The 13,918-nt window shown below is 43.0% G+C and overlaps 1 protein-coding gene across 1 annotated transcript in view; it reads right to left on the bottom strand.

Moving 5' to 3' along the window:
- The window catches only part of MED13L (mediator complex subunit 13L), a 220,627-nt gene that overhangs the window by 43,877 nt on the left and 162,832 nt on the right, over positions 1-13,918 (bottom strand). Inside the window, exons 14-18 of the mRNA XM_068239868.1 lie at positions 13,581-13,680; positions 12,308-12,528; positions 9,807-10,012; positions 8,732-9,660; positions 429-608 (exon numbers count right to left, since the gene is read on the bottom strand). Of these exons, the coding sequence (XP_068095969.1) occupies positions 429-608; positions 8,732-9,660; positions 9,807-10,012; positions 12,308-12,528; positions 13,581-13,680 (1,636 nt within the window). The remainder of the gene's footprint in view (positions 1-428; positions 609-8,731; positions 9,661-9,806; positions 10,013-12,307; positions 12,529-13,580; positions 13,681-13,918) is intronic.

The raw sequence follows: 13,918 nt of genomic DNA on the forward strand, positions 1-13,918 counted from the left end.
TTTATAACATACTGTGACCAGTCAAATCTCTATTAAACTATGGGGTTAAAATCAATCATCGAAGTGTGATGCATAATTTGAAAATGACCCAATGTAAGATATTTAAAGCACAAAAAAACAGTATGCTTTAGGCTAGGTTCACAGTGGTATGTTGCATAGGCACGTGTCATAACGAGCGTGAACTGCAATGGAGAATGGACATAGACTTTACTGCAAACCCTGCATGCATTAGAATAACACGATTCGTTACAATGCAGTACTGTGAACAGCCACATAGAATTGTATAGGCAGTGAGTTGACATGCAGAATTATTCTGCCCCGCAACTGATAACTGTGAGCGGGGCCTAAAATGAGGTCAGCATCTATGCGTTATAACTCGTTACACTGAAAACTCGTTACACTGAAGTATATGGAAAAAACATCTGTACCATAGGATCCACGTCCAGCCATTTTATGAAATTGCTGCCAGGTGAGAGGGCCCTGCACATGCTGGATATTCTCCCAGGTTCTTCCTGTCCTCTTCTTTTGGATGGCATCCTGTAGAAAGGGCTGAAGGGATAGCAGCGTGCGGACTACATCCTGAGAGGGAAGCATGCTCACGTCAAGCACTAAGGAGGAGAACAAAAATAACATAAACATAAGGAAAATTGCTGGTTCTTTGTGCATGGACAATAAATCTCACATCTGTAAATACAAGTGTCTGTTAAGGCACCTTCTTTTGGGTTTGGTTCACATTCTCTCTCTTAACTATCAGTATTCGTTTGACAGGTTTTAGATCTCTTATACATCTCTTATACTGTATTTAGTCTCATTAGTTTCATAATACGCTACAGGGCTTTACCAAACAGTTGCTGTTGGGTTTGGGGGTAGGTAATCCGGGTGCGGCGGTCAGGTACAGGTAGGGCATCTATGTATAGTTGCCCCAGTATAGGGAGTATAGCTGCCCCAGTATAGTTAGTATAGCTGCCCCAATATAGCCAGTACAGATGCCCCAGTATAGCTAGTATAGATGCCCAGGTATAGTTAGTATAGCTGCCCCAGTATAGCCAGTATAGATGCCCCAGTATAGCTAGTATAGATGCCTCAGGATAGTTAGTATAGCTTCCCCAGTATAGCCAGTAGATGCCCCAGTATAGCTAGTATAGATGCCCAGGTATAGTTAGTATAGCTGCCCCACTATAGCCAGTATGGATGCCTCAGTATAGTTAGTATAGCTGCCCCAATATATACAGTATAGATGCCCCAGTATAGCTAGTATAGATGTCTTAGTTAGTATAGCTGCCCCAGTTAGTATAGATGCCTTAGTATAGTTAGTATAGATGCCCCAGTATAGCAAGTATAATTGCCCCAATATAGCTAGTATAAATGCCCCACTATAGCTGCATTGCGGCCGCCGCTGTGTTACCTTAGCTGGCGGCCGCTTCCTTTTTATATAGGTTTGTCAGCCCCTCTGCTTCAATCCAGTCTTCTCTCACAGCAGCGCGGCTCCTGGCTGCTGTGAATAGGCAGGAAGCAGGGCAGCGGTTTCCATGGTAACGGCGATACGCATCGCCGCTACAGGAAGCCGCTCTCCTGCTTCTGTCTATTCAGAGCAGCCGGGAGCCGCGCTGCTGTGAGAAAAGACGGGATTGAAGCAGGGGGGCTGATTAACATATAAAGAGGAAGCGGCCGCCAGCTAGGATAACACAGCGGCGGCCGCGGGGGGAGGGGTGAGAGGACAGACCCGCGGCCCAGCTGCAAATGGCTCGCGGACCAGCAGTGGGCCGCGGATTGGGAATTGGGGACCCCTGCTATATCTTTGGTTGAACAAATTAGGGTGCACCTTCCTGCACTTTCTGGGAAAATTCTAAATAACTCTGTGTTAATTCAGCTCACAATAAATAAGGTGAATTGGTATAGAACTATGGTATCTTGCAAGCAATTTTTTTTTACAGGAAGTTAATTCCATGTCGCTTGGTGCATTTTAAAATGTAAATCATCCATCATAAAGGCAAAGTGTACAAATTCACAGTAATTAGAAGACAGTTAAGATGTAGAGGCACAATCTGGACCTTTTGCCAGAAAATTTGTATACATTTGTTCAGGGCTGTGGAGTCGGAGCAAATTTGGGTGCCTGGAGTTGGAGAAAAATGCACCGACTCCGACTTCTAATGAATTTAAACTGCTGTAATTAAAGTGAACCTGAGACGAAGCACCCTCATGTATTTTACCATATATATCAGTGGGAACATTAGAGAAAACACCTACCCTGCTCTCTGTTTAATCCTTCACTGCTAAGCCTGCTTGTGATCAGCCCTGATAAAATCCCCCACTGAGCATTCAGTCTGGCTGTGCTCAGGAATCATTATAGCCGAGTCATTATAGCAGAGCCAGAAGTGGGTAGGCTTGGGCTTGAAAAGACATCAGAGAAGACAGACTCAGCTATAATGATTCCTGATCAAAGCCAGACTGAATACTCAGTCGGCGATTTTATCAGGGCTGATAACAAGCAGGCTGAGCAGTGAAGAATGAAACAGAGAGCAGGGTAGGTGTTTTCTCTAATGTTCCCACTGATATATATGGGAAAATACATGAGGGTGCTTCGTCTCTGGTTCACTTTAAAAGAGATAATATGATAAAAATGTTCTATTTCTCGGATAATAGTAATCATAAATAACATATACAGTAACAGCAGTGCTTAGCCCACAATAATTAAAACAACCAATCAAAAAATAGTTACTTGTGCTGTTGCAATTAAGCAGTCAACATATTTTCTAAGGTCAGATTAGATATACATATGTGATTGTGACTGTACATCCGATGTGTACACAGGAATCTTTTATATACAGTAGTCCCCGGTTAATGAACAAGATAGGGACTGTAGGTTCTTTCTTAACCCAAATCGGTCCTTAGATCGGAACACTGAGCCATCTCTGTGCCCCCCTGTGCCTCCAGTGTCCCCCTCTGTGTCACCTCTGCCATCTGTACCTGCTTATACAAGTTTAAAAGCCATTTTTTCTTTGAATTTCTTTTTAAAATCGATTTTCTCAAAAACTACAAAGTCCAATTTGAAAAAAAAAAAAATGTTTTGACTTGTTCCCATGGAGACACAGAATCCATGCTATTTGTGTCGGCGGGCCGTTCGTAAGTCTGGGACTACCTGTATAATATTTCTTCTGTAAGAATAAAGCCTGATGTATATTATTATTATTATTATTATTATTAATTATTGTATTTATAAAGCGCCAACATATTATGCAGCGCTGTATAGTTCTATCACTATAGGGATGGTCAATGGGGTGCAAATATTTCTGTGCAAAATTATGCACTCCCTTTGCTCATGAAATCAACTCATTTGATATGAAAATTGGGTTTGGTGATTACGAATTAAGTTACACAGTAGTACATATACACTCCCCACAGAGCTGTTGTGAATCCACTGAGAATGTTTTGCATCCTGAACACAGAGGTGTTGTCCATCACCCATAAGCAATATTAATAAATCTGGCGCACAGATCGTGATTCCACTAGTAAACCTCACTCCATGTGAGGGAAGGCAGGACCAATATCAATCGATCAGCACAAAATTCAAGGACCGCCACTCATCTACTAGTATTCACTTTATTGTATCAAGGTTAAAATTAACAACAACGGACCCTCCAAAACCCCCCACCTATTAAAACCCCCAAAATCCACACTGGAAATTCCAAGGAGCGCTCCTGGTCACAACCATACTCAAACACCAACATTCATCCACTAAGGATTGATCAATCCATTAACTAGATGAATAGAGGCTAATATACTGATTATCAGTCTGCGGTGGCTCAGTCCACTTCAATAATTCACTCCGGAGTATGACTTCCAGATAGCTAATCCTGCAGTGTGGATGCACAGTCCAGAGTTTTAATCTTCAATAACTGCAACATACTTCTGCATAGCCATGTCTTTTAACACTTCCTTATGTGAATATAAGTGTACAGTCCCTCTTCTGAACACCATGCCATCATCTTACAACCTGGCTTCCGCTCGGCTGGATGATTTCCAAATAAAGTTTCCCTTCAGCATAAAGGTATTACCTTCTCGCCGCCGATTCTAATGGCAAGGACTTCCTTCTGCGGCGTCCCGCAGTATACAGGTACCTGTATTCGTGACTGTTTGCCGGCTGACCGTATATCACGCATCCCTTCGTATGGACGCCAGTGCTGCTCCTCGTGTCCACCGTGTAGGCCACGCCCACATACGCGTTACGCCCACCAACGTGAGCTTCGTCAGTGTGATGACGCTGTGGCTGGGTGATAGTGGGAACACCCTCTTCCTTTTAAAAACATGACTTGTCTTTGTATGCCAATCCACCGCTGCCAATCCCACTACTCATAGAGGAGGGCTAACTTGAGGAAAACAGCCTTACCATTGACAGTAATAAATCCTGTGCATATGAGAGGCAGTGATATGAGGCATTGAATAACAAAAAACCTATGGGGCTCCATTTGAACAAATATGGACTACATCTCCTTAAATTCAAAGTATGGGAAACTGACATGCAAAAACCACCTAGAGCGCAGAATCAAAGCGAACCCAAAGAGAGGCGTGGATATATGACATTCATGTTTTTAAAAGGAAGAGGGTGTTCCCACTATCACCCAGCTACAGCGTCATCACACTGACGAAGCTCACGTTGGTGGGCGTAACGCGTATGTGGGCGTGGCCTACACGCTGGACACGAGGAGCAGCACTGGCATCCATACGAAGGGATGCGTGATATACGGTCAGCCGGCAAACAGTCACGAATACAGGTACCTGTATACTGCGGGACGCCGCAGAAGGAAGTCCTTGCCATTAGAATCGGCGGCGAGAAGGTAATACCTTTATGCTGAAGGGAAACTTTATTTGGAAATCATCCAGCCGAGCGGAAGCCAGGTTGTAAGATGATGGCATGGTGTTCAGAAGAGGGACTGTACACTTATATTCACATAAGGAAGTGTTAAAAGACATGGCTATGCAGAAGTATGTTGCAGTTATTGAAGATTAAAACTCTGGACTGTGCATCCACACTGCAGGATTAGCTATCTGGAAGTCATACTCCGGAGTGAATTATTGAAGTGGACTGAGCCCCCGCAGACTGATAATCAGTATATTAGCCTCTATTCATCTAGTTAATGGATTGATCAATCCTTAGTGGATGAATGTGGGTGTTTGAGTATGGTTGTGACCAGGAGCGCTCCTTGGAATTTCCACTGTGGATTTTGGGGGTTTTAATAGGTGGGGGGTTTTGGAGGGTCCGTTGTTAATTTTAACCTTGATACAATAAAGTGAATACTAGTAGATGAGTGGCGGTCCTTGAATTTTGTGCTGGTCCATCACCCATAAACCTGGCTCAGATTGTGCATGAAGAATGTGTAAAAGAGGAATCCCTCATCCTCCTGCAGAGTACCTGCACATCACTCTTAGGCCAGAAACCCACTAGGAGCGATTTTCTGAGCGCTTTGCGATTTGAAAACTCTTGCTAATGTAATGCTATGGGTGTGATTCCACTTAAGGCCTCTTTCACAGTGGGACGGTGCGTTTGATGCAATGTTAAGGTTGCATAACCTGCCCCTAATGCAACGCATTGAAAGACTATAGCTTGGACGTTATAGTACATTCGTTAGCCCTGCATTTGGTGCGCAGTTTTTGTCGCACAGTGATGGAACGAAAACGGCGCATATGTTACATTAAAAAAAAAACACATTACTGAGCATGTGCAACACACACAATGCAGCAGATTTATTGCTAAACGCACAGCATGCCGCACTTTCTAAATATTGCTACACGTTACACACACAACGCAACGTGTGCACTGTGGATGTTGCACAGACTTAATATTGCTGTGCGGTAGTCCATGTTAAAACATTTTCTAACGTTCGACTTTAACGTCGCACTGTGAAAGAGGCCTGAGTGATGTGATTTAATAAAAATCCCCTATAGCATTGTATTAGCAAGAGCTTTTTCAAAACATTAGTGCTTAGAAACCGCTCCTAGTGGGTTTCTGGCCTTAGAGGTATGCACAGTTAAGATTGCCTAAGGCCTGATCGATGTTCTTTGTTCCTGACTGTACACTCTAAAAGTACTCTTACCAAGGACCAGTTTTGATTTCTAAAGGTATTTAACAGCTACTCTACAGCAATATTCTAAGTTTAGTTAAAATGCATCTCTGGTGTACATAAACACACAGAGGTACCCTCAGGGCCCAATCACACTATGGCAATTAGCGGGTGATTCCCGCTAATCGCCAAAGCGCTAGTGCAATGGTAACTATATGGTAATGATCTTACTGTCGCAATTGCCGCCGATCGTGGGCATTACCGCGATTAGCAGCAAACGCGCTGCATGCAGAATTTTGCTGCGATTCTTGAGCAGTACAGTGCTTAAAGCGATGATCATTGGGAATCGCAAGGGTGTCCAGTGATTTGTACCACGCTAATCACTGTAAAGTCACCCGCGCTCTATACGCTACCGTTTTGCTACTTGTAGGGTGAATGGGACCTAATGGCCTAATAGTTAATTGTCCTAAAACATTGACTGTTTAAGAAGATTCATTAGAACCCTGTAACAGCTGGGTTCCGGTGCACTGATCTCCCCCCTTGCAGAAAATGGCCCTGGCCTTTTTTTCTATTAGATAAAGAAAAGGTAGAGGCCTTTTTCTGCAAGGTGGCAGGGCTACACACTGGAACCTAGCAGATGTTGGGCTCCGGTGAATCTTATTATACAGACAACATACTGGGGCATTCAGATTGACAATGACCGGAATGGCTGACAGGGTAAAGTGTCAGCTTCCTAGTCAGGAACTTTTTGTTCCCAAAACTAGAAGCCAATCTTAATATAGCTTTAAAGGACAACTCAGGTGAGAAGAATATGGAGGCTACCATATTTCCTTAGAAACCATTCCCGTTGCCTGGCAGCCGGCAGGAGTGTCTGAATAACACCAGAAAGAAGCACACAGCTAATCTTGTCAGGTCTGTCACGAATACAGTTATAAGTACTAGAGGGAACAGATACACAATACGTATTAAGCTCTGACAGTAGCAGATTTGCTGACTCTGTGTTTATATGTTGGATGGGGTTTTATTTTGTTTTTCTTGCACTGTAAATGTATTCACTCCTGATGAAAGCATTAAGCCAAAACATATTGAGTCTGTTTAGTTAGTACACCTAGGTTTCCTCCACACTGTCTGTTTTAAGTGTGTGTATGGAGTGGGATTAGAAAAAGCAGCATACACTCACTCTAATTAGAGTGTTGGTTTGTGAGCCTGTAGTATACTAGAGCTCTGTATGTCTGTAGATGTGGGGAGACATCCAAACGCCGCAGATTCAACCCATCCCTTTGTTATTTTGAACAACACACACTAGTCTAATAACCTAGACACACTATATGATTTTACCTGTTTAGCATGATAAATATGTTGTTGCTCGTGAATAATACTGATTTTATTCATATCTAATAAAAGTTATGTTTTAGTGCATTAGGGGCCTATCCCTTTCAGGGGATACATATTGTGTGCAGGTCTGACAATGTCAGAAACATCTGATCTGCTGCAGGGTCTATGGCTAGAAGTATTAGAGGCAAAGGATCAGCAGAACAGTCAGGTAACTGGTATTATTTAAAAGGGAATACTGTAAATATGACAGCCTCCATATGCCTCTCACTTCAGTTGTCCTTTAAAATTCCTAAGCCTTGGCAGTGATGATAGGCCTTTGATGTTACATACTTTCAATCAACAAGATAGTAATATGCAAATTAGAGGAGTCTGAGTAGAGGAGTCAGAGGAATTCTAGGAGCAGGGAGTCTGAGGATTTCTGTACCAACTCCACAGCCCTGCATTTGTTCTGAAACAGACCTCTCTACAATACATATTTCCATCTACATCTAAAACACAGTAATGGTTTACATGTGACTTCATAAATAAATGATTATTGCATTTTATTTACTTTACAAAAAATTATAGGATGAGTAAATTTATAAATACACTGAACTCTCTCAGATTGCTTTCTAAACAATAATGTTAAAGGGGTTCTGTGGATGGGTTTTAAAAACAAAAACTGACACTTACCTGGAGCTTTTACCGGCTCCCTGCAGCTGTCATGTCTAGCTCTGTACGCCTACGATCCTCTGTTCCCTGCTGCCGGTCACGGTCCAATTATTCGTCTACCTAGACGAATACAACGGTACCTGCGCGGTGGCCGTGCGTGTCTTCGCTGCTGCTCGCATCTCCGGGAGCTTACTGCGCAGGCGCAGTACAAGACGTACGAGCAGGCGCAGTTATATTCAGCTAGACAGACAAATAATTGGACCGTCACCAGCGGCAGGAAACGGAGGCTCGTAGGAGGACGGCGCAGGACATGACAGCTGCAGGGGGGCCGGTAGAAGGTTCAGATAAGTGTCAGTTTTTGTTTTTAAAACCCATCCACAGAACCCCTTTAATAAAATCTGACTTTATCTGCCTTTAAAAATACGGGGACTGCTTTATTGAAGCAGCACAAGTAACTTTTTTGATTGGTTTATTTATTTATGACGACTAATATCTGAGAAATAGAACATTTTAATATAATTTTCTATTTCAATTACAGTTTACATTCATTAGGAGTCGGTACATTTTCTCCCGACTCCGGGTACTCAAAAATTGCCCCGACTCCACAGCCCTGGTTTTCAGTTCATAATACATTTACTAATACCGTTTTATACAAATGAAACATACATTTAACATAATACTCTCACCATTGCTGTGTGGCCAAAGGTGAAAGGTAGCACTTCTAACCAAACTCTCATCAACGCGTCCCCCGGTTGGATTGTCCACATATTGTCTTCCCTGCTCAAGTGCATTTAGACATTCTGGCCAAGCATCAGAGCTCTCCACTCTTACTTTGTCATAGTTACAATTCATTCCTTCCAGGACATAGTCTCCTTTGCTGTACGATAGGTCCCACGCTCCTCCACGGTTTGTAAAAGGTTTAGTGCACTGACTCTGGAGAAGCAACAATAAGCTAGGCTGTGTAGGTTCCTGGCTCCTTCGTGTTGCTTCTTTTATGTTAAATCTTCTTTCCACTGCCTGCCCAATATAAGATGATCTACCAAAAATATCCATTTCATCCTCTATAAAGAGGCCAGAGTGGTAACCAAGTCGACGGTTGACGATGGCACTAAATCCACAGGTGCAGCGGTACTGGTCTTCATTCGAGGAGTCTGGGATGTAGATGCCTACATCAGATCCCTTGATGTTAAGATTACAGGCACATATGCAACAGCTATCAAAGTTTCTATCCTTGAAGATGTTGAGAACAGAGTCCGACAGGAGTAAAGTAACATAAAGGCTGTGGGCCTCAGGAGCTGGATGACTGCTGGCTGGGTCAACAGAACTCAGTGGCCTTGTGGTGGATGGAGTGGAAGCTGGAGAACAGAGGTCTGTGCTGTCATACTTTACAGAGCCTTGTCCACTGGCCCCTCCAGCTCCCTTTGGAGTTCTAGGAGTTCTAGGCGTGCGGGGAGTAGGGACAGAAAAACGTGGAGTGGCTGGTGAAGGCAAGACACCGCCAGTTCCTCCATTGCTGGCAGGAGCTGCACTGCAAGGTGCAATTGGTGTATTAGTCTGTGGAGTGTTTAGCTGTAAATAATCCGGATCTGTCAGACTACCTTCACTTGGCACATTCCTGAAGAAGAGAAACATTCTCAAACTTAAAATGAAGACACAAGACTAACAATTATGTAGAAATAGAAGTAAGGTATGTTAAAGAAATGAAAATAAAAGTGAAGGCTAATGAAAGTGTGTAACAGCTGTAAAGTCTAATGTACTTACATGTAACCATCTCTGGTGAAAGGAGCAGGTGGCGGTAACGGAAGGTGCTGTACCTTTGGAGGAGCTGCCCAGGAGGGACGATATATGCAAGCATCTGGTATTTTCAAGGAAAGCAGGCACTGGCTAGGCAAAGACTTCAGAGGAGCAAACATAGAGGAGCCCAAGAAAGGCTGATGGGAAGGGACTTTGAACACAAAGGAATAGTCCTACAGGGGAGGAAAAAAATGTTAACATTATAAAAAAGTCACACTGCAATAATGCAATTTTGCAATCCATATTAATTCTGCAGAATGACAATGCACTCCTACACAGGCAAAAGCATAACGCACTAGCTGTAATGAGGGAATCACACAACAGCAATTTCTTGCAGAGACAGAAGCAACAACCAGAGTCCAGTACAACTGTGGACAACCTACCATGCAAGGACCTTCAAAGTCTGCATGAAGTGTGTCTAATGCTAGGTACACGCCACACAATTGTCTGGTAGATACCTGCGAGATCAATTATTTCCAACATGTCCGATCTGAATTTCGCTCAATTTTTCAATTTTCTGATCGTTTTTTCCAATAGTTTCCTGTTCACTTGTATGGAAATCGATCAGAAAAACGATCTGTTTAATTGCTTAAATTACTGGTTTACAATATGATGCAGAAAAAAAAAACAATTGTCTCCATAATAACGTTGAAAATGGCAAAATTGGCATTCATCACTGTTCTGCATTTAAAGGACTTACGAGTCCAAAAAAAAAAAAAAAAAAAAAAAAGTTCCGTACCTGTATGAATTTTGAAGGCACGGAGGACGCCAGACGAGAGTGCGGCTGCGCAGCTTTGGGCCTTCCCCCGATCCATGCTACAGGAGACAGCCTGTAGCGTGGATCGGGGGGAGGCCCTAGAGCTGCGCCGCCGCACTCGCGTCTTTGCGGACTGCGCAGCCGTGGCCTCCGCCGGCGGCCATTTTTGAGGATGCAAGAGAGCCCGACCCAGGCTGTGGGGTGGGGATCCGGCCGGGGGGTGGGGGTGCGGGGGGTTAAAGAGATTAAGCAGCGGGGAGAGCGTCCTCAGTGCCTTCAAAAATCATACAGGTACGGAGCTTTTTAAATTTTGGGCTCATAAGTCCTTTAACCAAAATTAGGCTTTGCTTTAGTGTTTGGATTCAAGACAAAACGTTCTGGACACCAATGGTGGGACAATATCCTAGTACATAACCTTCAGGCAGGAGGTGCACACAGCGGAATCGCATGGGTTCTCCACTAAATGCATGAGATTCTAAGTGTGGTCCCAGCCTCAGAGGTAATGACCACAAATAACAGATTCTTGTGGTTCGTAATGAGTCTGGCATTGGTTAACAGGTAGCTTGGCCCCCTCTTCCTCAGCAAACGGACCCAGCTTCAATGGGCCGGTTTCCATTATATGCAAAAATGGCATCCAGGACAAATCTGAACAGCATTGCTTGTGCCAGTTACCACTAGATGCAAATTCGTATGGATTCAACTGAAATATAGCATGTAAATTTGCATTCTGCTAGTGGAAACAGGGCTTGAAGGGTGTCTTCTCCAGACTGCATTTTCTGGTGTGAATAAAGCCATTGTTCGTCCGAGTTGATCCGCCTGACGGATTGCTGGCTGGTCGGGGCTGTTGTAAACATGCCGATTATCAGCAGAGGCAGTAGCTATCGGCTGCCTCAGAGGACTTGAATCTAGCGTGTGTACGGGCATTTAGAATAAGCTAGACAGTGGTTTTGTTTCAGAAGATATTGATAGTCATAGGTGATGAAAGAATTAATTGTTCCCCACACAGACTCAAGGCTCCTCAAGCCAAATGCTGCAAAACCACCCCAAAGTAGAACTGAGCCCTTTTTTTTTTATCTGTGGAAATGCAGCTAATGCTACTTGCCAAAAAGCTCCAGGCTAACTGATCTGTCTCCAAAGGAAATTCTTCCATAAGCATTTGGCTTGTCAATATGCATTTTAGCAAATTCCAGTGTGAATTTGTTTTTGGTCTTTCTTTCAACAGTGAAGTCCTCCTTGGTCTTCTTTTTACTGAGGAATATTTTCTTTTATTGGCTCATTGTCACAGAACACACAGTACAGGCAGACAGGTGTAGTGGTGAGGAGTAACAATGAAAAAACTAAAATAAAAAATCATCCTATAGGATAAGCCTAGTGCTCTGTTCACATGGAGCTGTCTCACACAGCCCATCCGGAGTGGACAGTGCCGTGTCTGCTCCAATTTTCGTCCAGTTGGAGTCCGGAGCAGATGCATTTCCACCACAGGCTTCTGCGGGAGAAATTTTTGCATTGCGTATACTGGCAGGGATACCAAGCCTACCTCATACCATGTTGAAATATTTATTACCCCATCTAGACATATATAAATACACACACACACACTCACTCATCCACAGGCTCTGTACATTACACTGAAGCCTTACACAAGAATAAAACAACAGCAGAAGACTGTGAAAATAGTATAATACATGCACTGAGCAAATGCGTACAGTACCTTTATTTCTTCTGGCTTAGGACTGCATAAGCCTTCCTCCACTTCCATTTTGAAATCTATGTGTGGCATGGAGCCAAAGTTGACCATTGGGCTTTCCATCATGCCAAGGGCTGTTGCAGTGTCTGAACCTACACCATCCTTGTATACCATGATGGGGGAGAAAGCAGGATGCTGTTCCAGTGATGGTGGAGTAGGAAACATTCTCACCAGGTCAGCTGCAGCTACAAGATATAAAAAACAGCAGAATTTTATGAGCTGCCCATCCAAAGGATAGCATCGCATGCAAAACTGGAAGCAAACTTGCACTGTATTAGTGTCTTTGAAATGTTTAAAAAAACAGAAATAACTACTGTTCTAACCATGCTGAGGCAAACCAGTTAAAATGTAGCTTCAATTCCATACTCGCAGACCATCTAATACTATCACAGTCCAACTTTTCAGTGTACTGTTGTAAGGGTAACCAGCCATCCTAACGGATACTAGATTTATATTGCTTGGCAACACAATTTACCTCTAGAGACATTAATTATGTATTAATTTTAAGAAGGCAGGTATTTTGTTTGTGGAAATTAACTCAAGTTGGGGTACCTTCGAATTTGCCCTGGCCTGCCTGACCTGTTAAAGGTCCCCAGTTTAACTAAATTCTAACTGTAGGCCTAGTACTTAGTGTTACCAATCCAGGATGGTGGTTGATACTGCCATCTTGGACTTTTCCCTCTTACCATAACTACTAAGCGTAGATTTAGAATTTAAAGACGGTTCAAGCTAAAGATAGAATTAGAGGGTTCTGGCGCATATTGAGGAATACACATAAGGGTGGTTATTTTTAAGAATGCAAGTACCTCATCATGGAGTGGACAGTCATTGACAGCCAGTGAGAAAAAAAGAGGGTGTTCTAGATTTCCAGTCGCCTCATCATCCCAATGATGCCCACGTTGCGTTGCATTGTAACGCTGCACGTTATATGAAAGTGCAGCATGCTGTGCGTTACATGCGGTTTTAGCTGCGTTAGACTGTTTGCACATGCTCCGTAATGGGGGTTTTCCGTTTTATTAATGAAGGAGAGGAGGAGGGGAGAGTCCGCTGTTGTGTTTAGCCACATGGCTAATTAATATTCACCGCACTGCAGTGTTTACTTCCTGGAGCAGCCGCTTATTGGCTGGCGGGACCACGTGCAATACTGTGTTGTGAAGAGTTACTATATTAGTAATGATTCTTCTCCAAGGAATGAAATGTACTGAACATAGGAATTTATACACAAGTGAAGGCTTACTTGGTAGATATGGAACAGTTGCTCTTCCCTCTTTGCTTGTATTTCGCTCTTCTGATCCTCCTGTTGGCACCTTCATTGCTCGAGTTCCTGGTGATCCAGCCTTTACAAAAAGCCATTGAAATACATACCATGTTTAAATCTGCAACTTCAATTGTATCCATTTACTTAATATATCTGCAATAATGTTAGCTTGAGTCTAAAAGCTATTCAGGTAATTTTTTTTTTTTTTTTTTTTTTTAACACAAGATGGGTTGTTATAAATAAGCTATTAGATTTGTGTTGATGCACTTATTTCAAAAACAATGTGCCATTAATATAATAAAGTTTATTCACCTTTG

The sequence above is a fragment of the Hyperolius riggenbachi genome, chromosome 1, assembly GCF_040937935.1.
Source record: "Hyperolius riggenbachi isolate aHypRig1 chromosome 1, aHypRig1.pri, whole genome shotgun sequence".
In the NCBI taxonomy this organism is placed as follows: domain Eukaryota; kingdom Metazoa; phylum Chordata; class Amphibia; order Anura; family Hyperoliidae; genus Hyperolius; species Hyperolius riggenbachi.